Consider the following 19,086-nt stretch of genomic DNA (forward strand, 5'->3'; position numbering starts at 1 on the left):
TTTGAAGTCGTTGGTTGTAATACCGTAAAGATGGTAACCGGCGAAGTTTAACCATTCTCAGATATCCCAGTTACTCGAGACGGTAGTACGCCATGTAGTCATCTACCGAAAGAAAGGTATGGAGTAGATGTGTTTAACACTCGGACTATGGTCCGGACTCTAAAAGACAAGCTCATCATCCTTTGTGGACTACTCCGGTAAAAAGGGATATGATTGAGAGAGTGTCATCGACAAAAAAGAAATCGTTAAAAACAAACATCGACCCTAAACAGTACACTGACACAGGCGAAAGAATTATGGACTTGTACACATACAGAATGTTACGGTAAAACACACGTCCGGTTACCAAGAGGACTGTGTAAGGAATGATGTCTCCACATTAATTATTCTAGCTTGTTTAACATCAGGGATGAGATAAAAGAGAGTAACGTAACGTGTTCTAACCCTGAATATACTACACCTGGCCAACGACGTACAGGGTACCCTCGTTGGGGAGAATTCAAATTCTCCGGAGGCGGATCTACCCAGTGGAGATTGGGAGACACGGAATGTTGGACGAGACTTTACAAGTGACGAAGTGTGGATTTCGTTACGACTGTCATGAGAAGCGGACGTACTCATGTCCTTTGTGTTGGATTCCAGCCTCCGCACCACGACCCATCATAGCGAACGCCACGTATGGGAACAACTTTGACTCGGCAAAGAGAATGAGCACGCCTCACTTACTGCCAGCGCATGAGGACGTGACGACGCACACCGACGACCACCCATGTGCGACAACCGTAACTTAAGTCGGGATATCCCTCTCCCAACAACCCCACTTTTTCTGTCCTATTCCTCGCATTTATAATCGACCAAAAGACGAACCACTCCCTACGACACCCCACGCACGTCTACACCGCAAACCTAGCAAAGAGACTAACCCTCTGGAGTCGAGAGTCCCGAAAGTTTGTCCGTGGTACAGTCTCTGCGTAAGGAAACTAAAGACTGTCGTTCTAGTCCCGTCTCTTTGACAAAAAACGACCGACCACGAAAAGTAAAGGTGGCCTTGAAGTCACCTTAACTGACATAGAGTGTAAACAATGAGCACCTACCCCGTCGTTCAAAGAAAAATAAGGACAGAGAGAAAAAGTAACCACATGCGTTACAAGTGAAAGAGGTCGTCGTCGAGTAGGCTTCATGGAATAGACGTACTCCTCTCCGACGTCCAGTGAAAATTATAACAGTAAGACATCTGGTCAGTCCTGTCATACGTACTTCTCTGAGACCTGATCACGACCCAGTATAAAATCCAAACTGAGCCGAAGAACTCTTCGTTTGTCCTAAAAGACAGAGTACAGGTATCAAGATTAGTCCTTCAAAACTCCGCAGAAATGATGAGACTTGAGTCTCCACTCAACAAACATATTGAGACACCGTGAAAGAGGACCATTACTCTGGACTCTTAAGCCGCTTCCCGTCCGTCACATTCCAAAAGGAAGGGAAGTTCCATTAGGCGTTGGACGTCCGGACCACCACTACCGTGCCTAATGTCGTAGTTACTAGAGACTGAGACCCATCGGGAAGATTTCGGTAAAAGTTAAACAGACCGGTCTGATCTTTTACACTCGGATAGAAAAACAGGACCGAGCGGATAAACCGGACGCTAGAATCTAGAAACGCGGTGTATCTCGATGACCCCTCACGAACCTGGTCTAAAGAAAGACCCCCCGACTTGGGCCGTCCCACCAAGTACGAACACAAGTAATCCAGTACGTAACGTAAAAGAAAAAGAACATTCTGTTGGAATCACGGAGATGGAGGAAGACCTCTAGAAGGGAAAACTGTGACAAGTACATGTAAACAACATTAAAACCCGAAACAGATACTATAGGACGTGTAATTCTTCAAGCCTGTACGGAAGTAGGAGAACGAGCCGGTAAAGAAGTGCAAGTAATACGAGACACTGTACTCTTTAATTAACTGACGCTCTAAATGGTCAGTGTACGAGTAATGGCCAGGACCTTTAGAGGTCAAGTAACGTGTGAAATTAGTCAACAAGATGTCAGTCACATATGGTTACGTGGACATTGCAGGTCGACGTCGAGAGGTTAGTGGAGGTAAGCATAGTCTCTTCACCCGTGTTTTATCGTTTACTCCCCAAATAGAATGAATGTAATCCAAAGAACGACGAGTGATCACCACTGAGCAAGTGGGAAGTCCTGTCCAATGGTGCGAACAGACTTTTGCTGGAGCTGGAGCTGAAAGGTCGAGGAAAGAGGCTATGACCCCAACAGCAATTCCCCTACTAACTAGTCTCCTAGGTGACCTCGTTGAGTCCCTATCAGGAGTTTTAGTTTAGAGGTCGTCGCGGAGGTTACAATACGGGGATGTACCTTTTACATCTCTGTTCCTTGTCTCTGCTACAATAACGTAGTTCGATCTAGTCGTGTCGTGTTTTACCATGTGTATCGTGACGACTTAGTCTTTACCAAGCTTTTCTGTTGTGATTGATACGCGCATGACGTTGTCTTCTAGTGATAATTGTCTGTTATCTAGCAATTACGTAGTCTGTTTGCTTGTGATAGGTAATGTGGAGTCTTGCCGGCAAGGACCTCGATTTGGATGTGTTTAGTGACCCTTCGATAGACCGATGAGTAGTGCGTGACAACACGCAGTTTCACGCATTCGGTATGTGACAAATACTTGGTTCTGGACTCTCATCGTGTGCCATCTAGTTCCATGGAAAGTAGCATGTGAGAAGAGTAGGTACCTGTTAGACGGGCGACCGGGGTGGAGTGGGGGGCGGAGTGGCGGGGTGGCAGCGTTGTCGCGGGTGTGCGCTAGCGGAGGGCTGCGGCGGACTCCGTGTCGCGGGTGCGGTTTGTCGCGCCGGGCCTGGCGCTTGGGGGGCTGGCCTAGGCGGGGGGTACTGGCGAGTAGTGGAGAGCGGGGTGAGTGGGGGGGGGGGAGATGGGCGCGTGCGGTGGGCGGTGAGGGGGGGGGGTGGACGGGTGGGGGAGCGTCGTGCAGCGTGGAGGAGCGGGGCAGCGTGGAGGGTCGGAGGTGTGGGGACAGGGGCGCGGGGAGAGCGTGGAGCGGGAGTGGTGGAGACGTGGCGCGGGGGGGGGGACGAGTCGAGGGCGTCGGTGCTCGTTGAGTTTTCTTTGGATTTCGTGTGTACCGTGGGTGCGTTCGAGACGGCGCTATGAACGTCTCTTCGCCTCTGCCGTTCGATGGTGCAACTCCTGCTCGATACATACTCCTAGATTGGTGTTTCATGCCTCTTGGTTACTGGTACGAATGCTAACTTTGTCGACGCAACTTCCTTATGGATGGGACAGCGTCTCTTGTACTTCGATGGCAACTCGGGGCCTAATGGGTAGCACCTCTATGTTATCGTTTATCTAGGGGTGAGTGCGTGACTAGTTTTCATCTTTGGTTTATCATTTTCTCGCGAAGTTCGCGCGGTAGCTGCTGTTACGTCTCTGGTTCCTAGAATGGATTTACTATGGTGATACGGAGTGGTCGGTTGTTACTGATGTTCGTGGTAGTTGTTCGTGTGGATGGGGTACTGGTAATGTTTGAATTTCCACGGCTACCTGTGTGTGACATGGCGGTAATGGTGAAAGTTCGTCATGATACCTATACTCCCATCACTGTGAAGACGTTGTGGTAACTTGACTTGCATTTACGTGTATGTAATGTAGTTTCTTGTGTATTTTTCCTTTTAATGCCGTCTCCAGTCGTTAGTTTCAACTAACAAACTGTACTGACATTAAAATAGCCCGACGACAAAAAGTGTGTTTATTATAGTAATGTACTGTGACAACGTCAGTTATGTATGGAGTAGTGAGTGGAGCAAAATTGTCCTTTTCGACTAGTCTGAGTGAACGGTTAGATGTACGGCCGTTCGTGGTGTGACAGGGGTTTTGATTGTTGTTGCGGATCGTGGCGTCCGTGATACTAACGAGTGGTGTGATACACAGGTGTAGTTTTGAGTGTTACAGTACTTTCTTTTTGGGGTTGTGGTGGAGAGGGCGTTGTACGATGTGTGATATCGGTTAAATTGATCTGCTAAGTGAATGTGATAGTTGTGTTACATTAGATCGGATCTTGGAATTTAGCTGAGTAAAGCTCTTGGGCAAAGAATGGAGCGCGTGTTGTAGTGACGCGTTTGCTTCTATTCTTCGTTGAGTTTGTGTGTGTGGTGATGTAAGGTGCCTCGACATTTTTTTTGTTTTGTTTCTCGAACTACTCTTTATGAGTAGCGAATATCAGTTATGGGTACGATCCTGAAAAATGATTCGGTTCGGCCTGTAAATTTAACACATTACTCCATGGCACACGTGGAAAACGTGTCTGTGGTTTGTACTTTGCAGCTCGGCATTTTACTGCAAGTGATACAGAGTTGCTAATACCCATGCTAGTGCTAAAAGGTAACCAACAGCAGTGTCCCATTATTGGCTTTAATGTCATTGAGCACCTTGTGATAGCCAGTCAGCCAGGCCAGAAAAGACATGGGGATAAAGAGAAGCTTGTACAGGCAGTAAAAATTGCCTTTCCTCATCTTCGAAAAAACAAAGCAAAAGCCTTTATTAATGCTGTGAGTGTAGGACAGACATGTGACTATAACGTAAGAACAGCAAATGAGAGAGTTAGTGTGCCTAAACGTAGCTCCATTCAACTCGAGTGTCGAGTACAGGCTCCATTTTTCAAAGAGGATAAAACTCTGGTTTTTGAGCCAAATGAGAACCCACAATGGCCTGAAGGATTAGAGTTTTGTGATACTCTTGTGTCCGTGAAGGCAGATACAGTCCCAAGAATTATTGTTAGTGTGCAAAACACAACAAATCATGACATTACGATGGCAGCAAGAACTATTATTGGAACTGTACAGTCAGTCAGATCAGTATATCCTGCAAACATATTTAAAACAGACCAAAAACCTGCTGCATCAATCCATCATGTCAACGCCCAGATCTCCAGTGAAAGCCCCCCTGTGCATGAGCAGTGGGATCCTCCTGTGGATTTGACTCACCTTGATGAACACCAGAGACAAATAGTCAGTCAGATGCTAAGGGAAGAATCAGACTCATTTTCCAAGTCTGATGACGACATAGGCTGTGTGGAAAACTTGCAAATGAAGATTTCACTACAAGATGCTGTGCCAGTGTCAAGAGCCTACCGCTCTGTTCCAAACCCTTATACAAGGAGATGAAAGATTACTTACTGGACTTGATAGCACAAGGGTGGGTTGAAAAGTCCATGTCTTCCTACTCCTCTCCAATCGTCTGCGTAAGAAAAAAGGACGGAACTCTACGTTTATGTATTGACTACAGGGAGCTCAACAGGAAAACCCACTCAGATCGCCATCCCATCCCCAGAGTACAGGACATTACACCGCCGACGTATTATGTATTCTGAACTTCGTTCGATTGGTAGCAGAGACAAAAGGAAACAGATATAAAAGAAAGGGGTATAATCCCCGGTATTGTAAACCTCCGCGACGACCTCTTAAACTAAACTCCTGGTTAGGGACTCACAAATCACCTTAGAGACTAGTTAGTAGGGCGAATTTGGTTTGGGTCCAGTAGCGCCTCTTTCCGAACTCTTTTTCCGTCAGCCTCCAACAAAAGCATAAAAGTCTGTTGCAACCATTGGGGTCGCTACGTAGCGACTTCACACTTTTCAGTGGCTGATCCCTTCGTCGTTTTTGATGTATTATAATGTCCATTCATTGTCTATCTCTTCGAGAGACACGTAACGATGAAAGCAGGCTCGTAAGAGACTAGATGCCGTATGTTACCTCGACTTAAGACCTCCTTCGATGGTCGACCTGTAATGTCACTACGTAACATCTATTATGTGATCTGACATCTATCTGTTGAAGACTAATTTCACATCGGTTACTTGACCTCTAAAGTCTCCACTGGCCTATTATCTCGTACACTGACCATTAGAGCGTCAGTTAATTATAAGAATACAGGCTCAGTTACACGTCTTGTACTGTGCTTCAATGCTTGTCCTACTTCGTTACAGGCTTGAAGAATTACAAGTCCTATAGTATCTGTTTCGTCTCAATGTGTTTACATGTACTGTCACAGTTTTCCCTTCTAGAGGTCTTCCTCCATCTCCGTGCATTCCAACAGTAATGTTCTTTTTTCTTTTACGTTACGACTGGAGTTACTTGTGTTCCGTACTTGGTGGGACGGCCACATGTCGGGGGGTCTGTTCTTTCAGACCGGGTTCGTGAGGTGGTCATCGAGATACATCGCGTTCTAGAATTCTACGTCGGTTTATCCGCTTCGGGTCCTGTTTTTTCTATCCGAGTGTTAAAAGATCAGACCGGTTCTGGTTTAACTTTTACCGAAATCATTCCGATGGGTCTCAGTCTCTAGTAACTACGACATTGGCACGGTTAGTGTGGTTCCGGACGTCAATGCCTAATGGAACTTCCCTTCCTTTTGGAATGTGACGGACGGGAAGCGGCTTGAAGAGTCATCAGAGTAATGTCCTCTTTCCACGGTGTGATTCGTCAATATGTCTTGTTGAGTGGAGACTCCAAGTCTCATCATTTCTTTGCGAGTTTTGAAGGACTAATCTTTGATTACCTGTACTCTGTCTTTTAGACAAACGAAGAGTTCTTCGGCTCGAGTTTGGATTATACTGGGTGCGTGATTCAGGTCTCAGAGAAGTACGTATGACAGGACTGACCAGTGCTTACTGTCTATAACTTTTCACTGGACGTCGGAGAGGAGGTACGTCTATTCATGAGAGCCTACTCGACGACGACCTCTTTCACTTGTAACGCATGTGGTTACTTTTTCTCTTCTGTCCTATTTTTCTTTGAACGACGGGGTAGTGCTGCATTGTTTACACTTAATGTCAGTTTCAGGGTGGACTTCAAGGCCACCTATACTTTTCGTGGTCGGTCCGTTGTTGTGTCAATAGACGGGGTGACTTAGACGACAGTCTTTAGTTTCCTTACGCGAGACTGTACCACGACAACGTTCGGGACTCTCGACTCCAGAGGGTTAGTCTCTTTTGCTAGGTTGTTTGCCGGTGTAGACGTGGGTGTCGTAGGGAGTGGTTCGGGCTTTTGGTCGATTATAAATGCGAGGAATAGGACAGAGAAAGTGGGTTGTTGGGAGAGAGGATATCCCGACTTAAGTAACGGTGTCGCACATGGTGGGTCGTCGGTGGTCGTCGTCACGTCCTCATGGCTGGCAGTAAGGTGGGCCGTGCTCATTCTCTTTGCCGAAGTCAAAGTTGTTCCCATACGTGGCGTCGCTATCGATGGGTCGTGTGCGGGGCTGGATCCACACAAAGGACATGAGTACGTCCGCTTCTCATGACAGTCGTAACGAAATCCACACCCTTCGTCACTTGTAAAGTCTCGTCCAACATTCCGTGTCTCCCATCTCCCTGGGTGATCCGCCTCGGGAAATTTGATTCTCCCAACGAGGGTACCCTGTACGTCGTTGGCCGGTGTGTATATTCAGGGTTAGAACACGTTTAACGTTACTTCTCTTTTTCTCATCCCTTGATGTTATGACAAGTTGAACGTTTTAATGTGACATAACAAGATTTCTTCAGTCCTCTTGGTAACCGGACGTGTGTTTTTCGTAACATTCTGTATGTGTACAAGTCCATAATTCTCTTTCGCTGTGTCAGTGTACTGTTTAGGTTCGTGTTTGTTTTATAACGTTTTCTTTTTTGTCGATGACACTCTCTCAATCATCCCTTTTTCACGGAGTAGTCCACAAAGGATGTGCTTGTCTTTTGAGTCCGGGAGACCCTATGTCCGAGTGTTTAAACACGATATCTACTCCATACCTTTCTTTCGGTAGATTGACTACATGGCGATTCTCTACATCGTCTCGATTAACTGGGATATCTGAGAAATGTTTAACTTCGCCGGTTACCATGTCTTTACGGTATACAACCAACCGAACTTCACAGGAAATTTGAATGACGTTCACTATGTCTCAACGATTATGGGTACGATCACGATTTTCCATTGGTTGTCGTCACAGGGTAATAACCGAATTACAGTAACTCGGTGGAACACTATCGGTCAGTCGGTCCGGTCTTTTGGTACCCCTATTTCTCTTCGAACATGTCCGTCATTTTTAACGGAAAGGAGTAGAAGCTTTTTGTTTCGTTTTCGGAAATAATTACGACACCTCACATCCTGTCTGTACACTGATATTGCATTCTTGTCGTTTACTCTCTCAATCACACGGATTTGCATCGAGGTAAGTTGAGCTCACAGCTCATGTCCGAGGTAAAAAGTTTCTCCTATTTTGAGACCAAAAACTCGGTTACTCTTGGGTGTTACCGGACTTCCTAATCTCAAACACACTATGAGACACAGGCACTCCGTCTATGTCAGGGCGTCTAATAACAATCACACGTTTTGTGTTGTTTAGTACTGTAATGCTACCGTCGTTCTTGATAATAACTTGACATGTCCAGTCAGTCTAGTCATATAGGACGTTTGTATAAATTTTGTCTGGTTTTTGGACGACGTAGTTAGGTGGTACAGTTGCGGGTCTAGAGGTCACTTTCGGGGGGACACGTACTCGTCACCCTAGGAGGACACCTAAACTGAGTGGAACTACTTGTGGTCTCTGTTTATCAGTCAGGTCTACGATTCTCTTCTTAGTCTGAGTAAAAGGTTCAGACTACTGCTGTATCCGACACACCTTTTGAACGTTTACTTCTAAAGTGATGTTCTACGACACGGTCACAGTTCTCGAATGGCGAGACAAGGTTTGGGAATATGTCCTCTACTATTCTAATGAATGACTGAACTATTTGTGTTCTTGTACCAGAACTTTTCAGTGTGTATAAAGTAGGGAATTCGGGAGGTTCGGAGGTACTTCGCGACCTTACGACGTCCCGTAAGTCTCAGTTTGCCCTAAGCCATGGGTGAGTATTTCCGGGGTCCCCCAGTATCGTTTCCGACATCCTCAGATGACAGAACCGGTACTTTGTGGGACCACCATACGGAATGGGACCAGGTCGTCACTTTTCTCACACAAAGGACGNCACACACACACACACACTTCTCCGCCTCATTCTGTTTTCATTTACTCGTTCGTTATCTGACCAGCTTCAATCTTGTAGGCTACTCACTTCGTTTCTTGTAGCCCTTGAAAGGGTTTTGGAGGTTGATGCCTCGGTGAACGTGAGTTGTTTGGCTTTCTTGTCCGCAGCAGCAGAAAGCATTTTCGAATGTTTGAATTAATCAAAGTGGGTCGTCACCGTCGATTTTCTCTTATGCTCCAACACACAGTTGCACGGGGTACAGAATAGTTTCCCCCCACTTTTTGCCCGGTCTTTAGTAGAAATGTTCGTCGGTAAATGAGATGGATTAGATTTTTTCATCTTGGTGTTTTCTCTATCGTGTGAGCTCCACACGTTCAATCTATACAGTGTTGTTTACATTCTGTGATGCGCGAGCTGATGACGTCACGTCAAGACGAGTTAACTTTTTTTTCTTCTCAATTTTGTGTGGAAAAATGCGGGGATTATGTGGCCTTTTGATAAATATGCGGCCTTTTAAAAATCTGCGCCATTTTGCTGATTATGCGGTAAATTCTGCGATCACAGAATCGCGTTTTTCTGGAGGGTCTAGAATGTTGTGACTTTTTGTATTGTTCACTGGTGATGTTTTGTTTCTGTAAAATGTTGTCTTTGAAGTTGTCTTTGAATTGGCTAGAGATCTTTTGGTTTAATATTTCCATTTTCTCGAATGATTGTCCCCGGGGTTGTTTAATTGCTTTAGTTACTTGCCTAATGCTCTAGAGCTAATTATCCCTTACCGGCACTTATACACCAAACTTGATGGCTTTATACATATCTATATTTATAATTATAAACTTGATTATGTTACATTTTATTCCTTAAAACTATTAGGAATAGTGATTTCTGTTGTACTACAAACGGATAAATACCTCCTGCGAAAAGGCCAGCTATTTCCCCTGTTCCCTATTTGAATCTAAGATAATCACCAGCTCTGCACACAGAAATGAAAGTTGCATCGATGTTCTCATCTCGCTTTCAGGAAAAAGATTCTCATCCTCCGAAAAGTTAAAGTTTTCCTTTGAGCATTGATTGAGTCTGTGTTGTACTTGTATTTTAAACGAAAGCAGCACTTTTGGTCTTACTTACTGTGGAAAACCTGCAAAATATAGTTACTCACTGTCTCAATTTACATACCGAGAACCTGTATACATTCAAAATGGGCAAAAAGTTGAGTGTGGAGCACTGAACATTAAACAATTGCAATCTTAGCTACTTTACGGAAGTTGCAGCAACATTTTCAGTTGCTCAGGTAAACACAGCACTAAACAAATAAAATGTGTACATGGTATTTTCAGTATTTGATATACATTCCACTATACTAGTTTCGAAATTAAGCCATGGTTAATTGTATTGGGACAACTGAGCAGCGTTTGCTAACACTAACTATAAGCTAGTTAGCTCAGAACACTAATCGTCACCTGAGGGAACAGCAGTGTGCGATTTATGACAAAGTGTAGGAAGTAAGTGTCAAATTGAGACACAGCAACTGTTAAATTACACTGCAATACTTTTATTCACTTCACACCGAATGAAACACAGAAGAGAGAATCCTTGACACTTTGTTCTGGCAATAATGTAGTTTCAAATTCACCGAGAGTTTCCTGTATTTTAACAGTTTGAAAGGAAGGTGCTTCCTCAACAGTGTATCACCTAATCTCACGAAAGGTCACACAGCCCAACTGCAATGTAGAGGGAGGACATATTTAAAGAGATAGCTCTCTTCGCCGTTATCAACTTATTCCAGAAAGTACCGTAGCCCCAAGTCCCAGTTCACCTCGTGCCCTGCCGTGGTGCCCTTGAGCAAGGAACCGGACAACCCCCCCACTCCCATTGCTGCACAATTGCTGCCCACTGCTCCTAGTACTAGACTCCTGGTACTATGATGGGTTAAATGCAGATAACAAATGTCACTGTGTGTGTGCTGTGTGCTCTGCATGTGTGACCATTAAAGAGGGTTGCATCCCTCCAAATTTAATTTAATTTTAAGCCTACAATATGTGCACAGAATGCTCATTATCATCTTGTCAGTGAAATGGCATTTGACAGAACTACAAAAATCAATAATAATGTATTATATTGTGTTCAAGAGGTTATGTCTTGAAGTAACCCACATCTTGTATTTGCTGCTCTGATTAAAAAAACTAAGCTTTATTTTGGCAAGAGGGAAAAAACATGTTTGAAAATATGTTCACTTATTATACACTCCATATAATAATTCCAAGTGACAGAGTCAGAGGTTTTACTCTATATGAGCTTATGTTTGCAGACTGCAAGCCCCACTGTGCCAAGCACCTGTGTTTGCATATGAGTCCATAAAGCATTTACAGGGATTACAGTACATTAATATTCATGAATCGGCACAGTCCATAAATCATCACTAATTAGTTGGTACTTAGCCTATGATTCGGGATGCACAGAGCTGCTTGCGAGAGGAAAAGGATAAAAATTCCAACCAATGCAGATTAATTGCTTATTGAAATGAATTACTTATTGTTGGCGTTATCAATACTGCTCCGGTTTGCTCTGCATTTCAACACGCAAAAGGTTTCTGATGTATTCATTTATAGACCGACATTTGTTCTTTTGTCAGTATAATAACGAAACAAGTGTGACGCACACAAAAAAATAAATTACATTAATTTCCACAAGTGTATCAAGCATTGTTGAAAATCCTCCAGAGCAGCTTCGGAGGGTGCTTCCTGTCCTTCAGCTTTTTTTCTCATTGGCAGCCACAAATACCAGCAGGGATCCCTAATTTCCTGTCTTGTCTTAAAACACAAATACACACCAACACACAACTAGTGTTAAAACCCAAACTGAAGGATTGTTGTCCGTTTAAAGTGCTGCGTTTATGTCACGACACACACCTTCACTTATTCTGGCACATCCCTCCAAGCGTCATACTTCACAGGCTCCTCTCTTCTTATTCCCTGCCACCTCCCCCCCCCCCCGCTCTGTGTCGGCCTGTCTATCACTTTTCAGAGGCAGACGCATCTCTAAGGGATCCATCCTTTTGCCTCTTCCCAAACAGGATTAGTCTCCCCTGCTGTCAGACTGGCCTCAGTGAGGTGCCCATCACTGCCTCCTGCTTCAAGAGTCTGCCATTAAGGAAGCCACTGTAGTGCACAGACAAGGCCCTCTGGATACTCACCGGATACATGAGGGGAGAAGCTAAAACATTTAACCAATTCAATCACTTTTCATGCTTGTTAGCGTGACAGTGTTATAGATTCTGGCCATTTTAGGGACTGTACATAAATTATTAGCGATCATGAGAGTGTAGAATAATACAATGGAGAACTGTTGCATTCTAATTCTGTTTGAAAAATGCCTTTGTGTGTGTGATGGACTTAACTGTGTGGTTAACAATATGCAAAGGATGTTTGTATATGTATCACATCTGTAATTTACAATTGATAGTAACTAGCTGAACATTAGCAGCTTGGTTAGGTAAATAGTTTCAGAACTATAGATGAATGTGAATCAAAAGAAAGTGAAATGTAATATGGTGTAAGCATAACATACATCGTCCTTAAATTTCCTTTAATATGTTTTAATAATTTTATATATACCATGTTATTACCTTGTCAGGGACCAAACAGTAAGGCAACAGGACACAGGAGTAGTTTAAATAAACTCAGATTTTTATTTACCCAAAAGTCCAAAGAAAACATCACAAATCAATCATTTCTAATAACTAGGCCTATATAAAAGAGGTCAAGAAAAAATACTTCAAAGAAACATGGCATCAACTTAACAGGTGTTAACCAGGCTTGGATTTTCGTCATTTTAGGGGCAAGGCCATTTGGCCTTTGGTGTCACACATTTTTTCAGGGCTGAAAGGCCACATGCCAGGGCACAAAGGCTTGAGGGAAAAATTTGGATTTGGAGCTTACAAATAAATAACTTCAATTTCTGATAAGAAAAAAACAGGAATGACATGGAAACTCTGCACATACATCATTTGTGTGTGTGTGCGTGTGTGTGTGTGTGTGTGTGTGTGTGTGTGTGTGTGTGTATATACCACAGACTGTCTGTGTCATGGCGAATACAGTCGCTGCTTTATTTCTGTCTTTAGGACGTTGGTGTGAGATTGGACGGAGCAGCTACAACATTAGTTTAGCCTGATCGATCCGATCTCCATTCATAAAACACGCATTTTAAAAGATTTTTCACCTGCCGTCTTGTCTGCACACTTGTCAAAGCATTAAAGCATGTTTTTTTTTTTTACTAACCATTATCAGTATTTAGTTAATGCATCATTTTGACACGTAAATTACAATTAAATCACGGTAAAATAGGTTAATTTTGTCCTAGTTGGTTTCCACCACAGTATTTTCATGGATATAAGCCCCGCCCCCTCTGCAGCGCGTCCTGTGACAGGAGTAAACACAGCTGACAGCCGCTGTGAAACTATAGGTTACTTACGTAACCCCAGTTCTCAGAGTAACATGAAGTGAGATGTCTCACTATGGGATGCGCCTCAACGCGTATGCACCAGAAGCATCAATCTCATTACGCCAATCCTGATTGGCTGGTGATCTTGACGCTGGTGCATACGCGTTGAGGCGCATCCCATAGTGAGACATCTCACTTCATGNGGTGGGGACCGCGGCGCTCGAACCTTGCCCTCCTGTCGCGTTTTGACAAGGCTCGCGTCTTGTGCTGCATTCACTTGCACTCGGACATTAGAGATTTTCTCTCATAAATGTCCGATGAGCCACAACTTTTCTTTCAAAACAAAGCTGCCAAATGGGGTGGCAGCTGGGGTGGCAAGGCATTTTTCTGAGGTGGCAGCTGCCACCCCATGCCACCCCGTAGAACCGCCACTGCATGGTTGAAAGATATCAATATTGGCTATTGGTTAAAGGGATGTAAACTGCAGTCAAATCTTTTTTTGCAGTTGTCTATTTATTTGTTAGAACACATGCCTAATGTTTATTTTTATGATGAGTAAAGCAGTCAAGTTTTCATTTAATTAATAATTTAACTAGGGGAAAAACAAGATCATTTTTTATAAATAAAAATAAAAATAGCTGATATAAATGTATATAGGCAGTTATTTTAACAGCTAAATATTTAGTTTAAAAATGTGTTTATGTTAGTTTTTAATATTTCCCCTGATTTTATCTTGCCTTCAGACAGTCTTCAGATGCTGCTATCAAGCCACCAGACTTCATTGATGAAAACAATGGCTTAACAGTGTAGAAGAGGGAAATTGCTGGTCTGCCTCGATCTGTTAGTTTGTTTTTGTTGTTATGTGACTTAGTTCAGATTTATAAAAGTCATTACAAAACAAACTAACAGATTTTGGCAAAAATAGACCAACATTAGTGTTCTGAAAGGTAACTGACTGTTTTTGTCATTGGAGTCTGGTGGCTTTAAGAGAGATGGATTTTACAGCTTGTGTTCCACAATGTAAAGGCTGTCTGACGGCATGGTAAAGCGGTGACATTTTTCCAAATATAGCTTATAGGAAAAGTCATATTGATAACTTTTTTGGGTGGCTTTTCTTTTAGGTGTTAACATAAGTTTTGCAGTACATGGCTTTGTCTCGTTCCTTACTCCTGTCTGTCTTTCCCAAATGGGAGTATACAGCCTGATGTAAGTACCGGTAAGCTAACACACTGACTATGTGTACCTCATAAAACTCCACTTCAAAAAATCAGATGTATGCCTTTGAAAAAGAAGATTAATGGATAGTTCTTCTGCAAAAATAGCAACAGAAAAACAGTAAGTATGGCATCTCATGGGACCTTTCCCTGCTGTGCTGTCAGTCATATGGAGACACTGATATCTCTCCAGCGCCTCCTTTCTCAGGAAACATGGCAGACATATAGAGATATACATACCAGCTATAAAGACAAAAGACGATGGCTATGCTACAAAGATTGCTTCTACCCGTGAACCTTTTGTTTCTTTTCATGGTACGAATTCTAGCAAGTACAATAACTTTAATCCACTGTCAGCTTAACATGACGGATGGTAAAATAATCTTATGTCACACTGCAAGACAAAACTCTATAGCAAGGTGACAGAGGGAAATCATGTGAGGCAGTGCTTTGAACTGGCCATTGGCCTGCCTGGGTCTTAATTCATGAAAAGTCCTGCTGAGCTCTTCCCCTCCACAAGTGTGTGAGGGTCCTCGCCGAGCGTACAAGAGCAACAATGATTAATGTGGTTATAAAACCGGTCGGGCGACTTTTAAGTGTTACACTAGATCATCCAGGGACGGAACCCGACTATGTGCACTGGAGCGACACAAAACTGGGAGCTGTGAGAAGTGCATCAGAAACAAATCTTGCATCAAACTTTGATGTGCCTCCCGCTTTAAAAACAAAAAACTCCTCCTCTCTCTGACCGGGTTATGAAAAGCCTTATTGCCCCTTAAGTGTCATGCTTCCGAGGTAATATTTGCTTTCCATCATACACTGAAACTGCACTGCTGCTGGTTTCACATTAGAGGTTTAATTGGTATTTTCGTTTTAAAGAGGCAATAAGTAAGAATTTGACACAAAATGGCCGTAATATATTTGTGGGGAGTAGACAAGGTTGTGGATTACTTACTCCCAATGGCTCAGGGATTACTTGCCTAGAAAATTAGATCTGCTCCCAGAGAATCATGCCCTGATTTACAGCAGCTTTAAGGAGGCTAAACAAAGTAAGCAAATACATAAGATGTGAAAGCAGATGCTATATAGCGCACTTTTCCTCTTTTTGCTCTAACACTGATGGGCTGTCAATCAACCCCAACCATGGTAGCCACATGAGGCTGATCTGACATAGACTCCTTATATAGTTTATTTATACTACACTTCTTTGGACCGATGATGGTGTGACATCCCTCTCTGGACTGGACTTCTTGGCCTCTTCCTGCTGGAGCCCGGAGGTGGTCAGGGAGATTCAGCTCACCTGAACTGACTGTCTGATTTCTCTATAAGCTTATGGCAGTCAGCCAATATTTGTTTCTCTACTAGCTTCACACAGTTTAGTTTTTTAATAATTGTACTTAGTTTGCTCTCTCCTTTTCTTCTTGTGTGGTCATAATGTAAATAAGCCTATGAATGGAGGCAGCTGCTTTCGACAGGACTAAACAAGCTTGTCTCCTATTACATACATCTTAAAGGATTATATTTATGTTAAAGCAGTTATGATAAATATTGGTAAAACAAAAACAACTTGATAATATGACATGGTTGGCTCGCAGTGATGCAACTACAGAGTACTAGATCCTGAATCTGCTGCTCCCCTCTTCTTTATGGACGTTTCTAGGGATTTTCAGCCATTGACTGTAAATAAGAAGTGGGCATAGCCACTATAAAGTCATCCATTGGTTTGTGGACTACCATTTTCAAGCCTTGTTTTTTGGGAAACAGAAGTGACACTATAGACTAGGATTGGGCCATATACAACCAAACCCTAACCAAGACTTACTGTGTTGAGACTAAAATGTCACTGAGAATCACCAGGAAATGGTTAAAGTTGTAGGACCAAAAATGGACAACACCGAAACTGGACAATGCCATGTATAAACCTGTCATCACAAGACAGCCCCACTCACTAAATCAAGTGAGAAGTCATTTTTGTGTAGTGAAGGTTTAAGGCACCTCCGCATTGTGTTTAATTTTCTGTTGGTTTCAGTTTAGCAGTCCGGCTCATTAATTTACTGTTTTGATTTACTCTTACAATTCAAATAGCATATCATGGATATATAAAGAACCTGAATAATGGCACCAACAGCTTTTAATCCACATGGAGACGTAATTAAAAAGAAGTTTATATTGTAGGTCAACTCAATTTCTGAAATAACATCTCATCGACATATCAAAGCTGGCCCTACTCCTTTCCTGAAGTCATCCTGTATATATGTGTGTTTAGAAAGTGGAACGTTCTTTTTCAGAATGTTGTGTAAATGGTTTCCCATTCACACATTCCAGAACAATAGAAAACAAATCTTACATTTTAACCTCTTTTTCAATTGAAGGCTGTAGAAGTAAATATATTCAAGGCATTTATTGCACTGTGCTCAACAAAGCCCATGGAAGGTGGGTCCTTTAGAGCTGAAAGCCCACCAGCAAGTCTGACAAACACTTTTGTGCATTCAGGCCTATCTTTTCCGAGTCAATCTTTTTCAAGTTCATTACAGGATTGTTTTAATATAAATAATGGATGGAGGTTTGCCAGTTTTCATTTTGACACGTCCTCAAAACATGAAAGGTAGAGCCAGGGAAATGGAAAGATTGTCAATGAGTAATCAATGTATACATGTATGTATATTTCACAGGTAATTGATATTTTCTTGTTAATATCCAGAGGTCTTTAGTCCATGTTTACCTACTCTTAAGAAGTGTGTACTACTTGGATTTGAGTTGGCCATTATGAGTTTCAGTACTGACCTTTTCTTTGAAGAGGCCCTATTATGCAAATGTTCAGGTTACATAACTGCATTTTGTTTCCATGCTTTTATATTAAAAAAGCTCTTTATTTGTCTCATACTGCCTGTGCTGCAGCACCTATTTTCACCCTCTGTCTGAAACCAGAGACCAGTCTGTTCTGATTGGTTAGCTGGCCGGCTCTGTTGTGATTGGTCAACCGCTTAGAGATGTCTCGCCCTTAGCCGATCACGTACAATGTGTTGGAGCGCTAGCCAACAGAAATGCAAGTGTTACGTGGTGATGTCACCATGATATGGAGGTGAACAAAGGAGTCTGATAGAGACATTTCAGGCAGGGGGGGGAGTGTGTGGGAGAGAAACTTTGCAGTTTTAGCCTTTGCAGACACTTTACATGCATACAAACCTACATTACATAAAACAGGTAAGGGAAAACCCAAAAAGCATAATGGGGCCCCTTTAATTGAAGGTTTTTATATCCACATTTAATGAGTTGTGTAGACACTGTCGTCCTAAACCAGAGGTGTCAAACTCAAGGCCCGGGGGCCAAATCCGGCCCGAATAAAATACGTTTATTATACGGCTTCATGCCGCTTTACAGAAGCACCTTTATGGGCTCAGAACAGTCTCATAATACACACATGCACACAGAAGAATTCACACTCGTATTTCATGATCCGCAAAAGGATTCACACTTGTATTTCCGGATCCACACTTGTGTTTTTCAATGCACACACAAATGTGTTCCGTTTCATATACATGTAAATAAAATCAAAATACAGAAAAAAGTTTTAAATGTGTATTTTTGATCCACACATATTTGTTTTCCGTTTAAAACCTCTGAACCTGCAAACACAACCCGCTTTCTGTGCATGGATCGCTGTGCATTCGTGTGTGGGTTTTTTGAGACTCCCCTGACGGTCAGCCGATTCGTACTTGTCATTTTTTCTATCTATAGCCAATCAGATGTCTCCTCAATTCTAAGCCAATCACATGAGCGCGCCCCCACGATGGTAGATTTCTGGCGTTCATGCCTTAGCGCTTCATGTACGCATTTTGCGCAGTCCGGAGCTGACAGGTCCATGGAGCCTGCCTGCAGGCGCTAATATCAGGACACCTCCACTCTCAGTACATTGCCACTTTCCAAACAGGAACTGTATGCAAATACAAGCCTTTATATTATTAAGGTACAGCGCCACTTTCCGAACCATTGATGAATGCTTGTGTGTACACAAAAATGGCAGGCAAAACCGTTTTAAATGTGTGTTTCCTGTAAGGCAAATACAGCTGCTTTATTTATGTCTGTATGAAGTTGTTGTGAATGTGGAGGAAGCAGCTACAGGTTAGCTTAGCCTAATCGATCAGTGCACTACGAAGCCAGTGCTAGACAGTGAACTGTCAACGGGGGGGAGCCCCGCCGGTCATTATCGGCCGATATTCACTTTAAATAGCTTGATCGGTGCTCTCTATAAAGGCCGATCAGGAGAGCTGGATCTGATCGATATGGACATAAACGCGAGTGAAGTGTAACCGGACGCGAGAGAGAGATTGGTTCAGCTGCTGAGTCTGACGGAGACATGCAGCTCTGCATGATCACCTGAAGCTTCGCCCTCTGTTTA

General features: G+C 43.1%; 1 protein-coding gene across 1 annotated transcript in view; it reads right to left on the reverse strand.

Annotated features, from left to right (window-relative positions):
- Window positions 1-3,240, reverse strand: part of LOC104963727 (probable G-protein coupled receptor 158) — a 31,173-nt gene extending 27,933 nt beyond the window's left edge. The window contains exon 1 of the mRNA XM_010792368.1: window positions 2,753-3,240. Within this exon, the coding sequence (XP_010790670.1) occupies window positions 2,753-3,240 (488 nt within the window). The remainder of the gene's footprint in view (window positions 1-2,752) is intronic.
- Between the last annotated feature and the right edge of the window lie 15,846 nt (window positions 3,241-19,086).

The sequence above is a fragment of the Notothenia coriiceps genome, unplaced genomic scaffold, assembly GCF_000735185.1.
Source record: "Notothenia coriiceps isolate Sejong01 unplaced genomic scaffold, NC01 NC01_scaffold00036399, whole genome shotgun sequence".
NCBI classification, from domain to species: domain Eukaryota; kingdom Metazoa; phylum Chordata; class Actinopteri; order Perciformes; family Nototheniidae; genus Notothenia; species Notothenia coriiceps.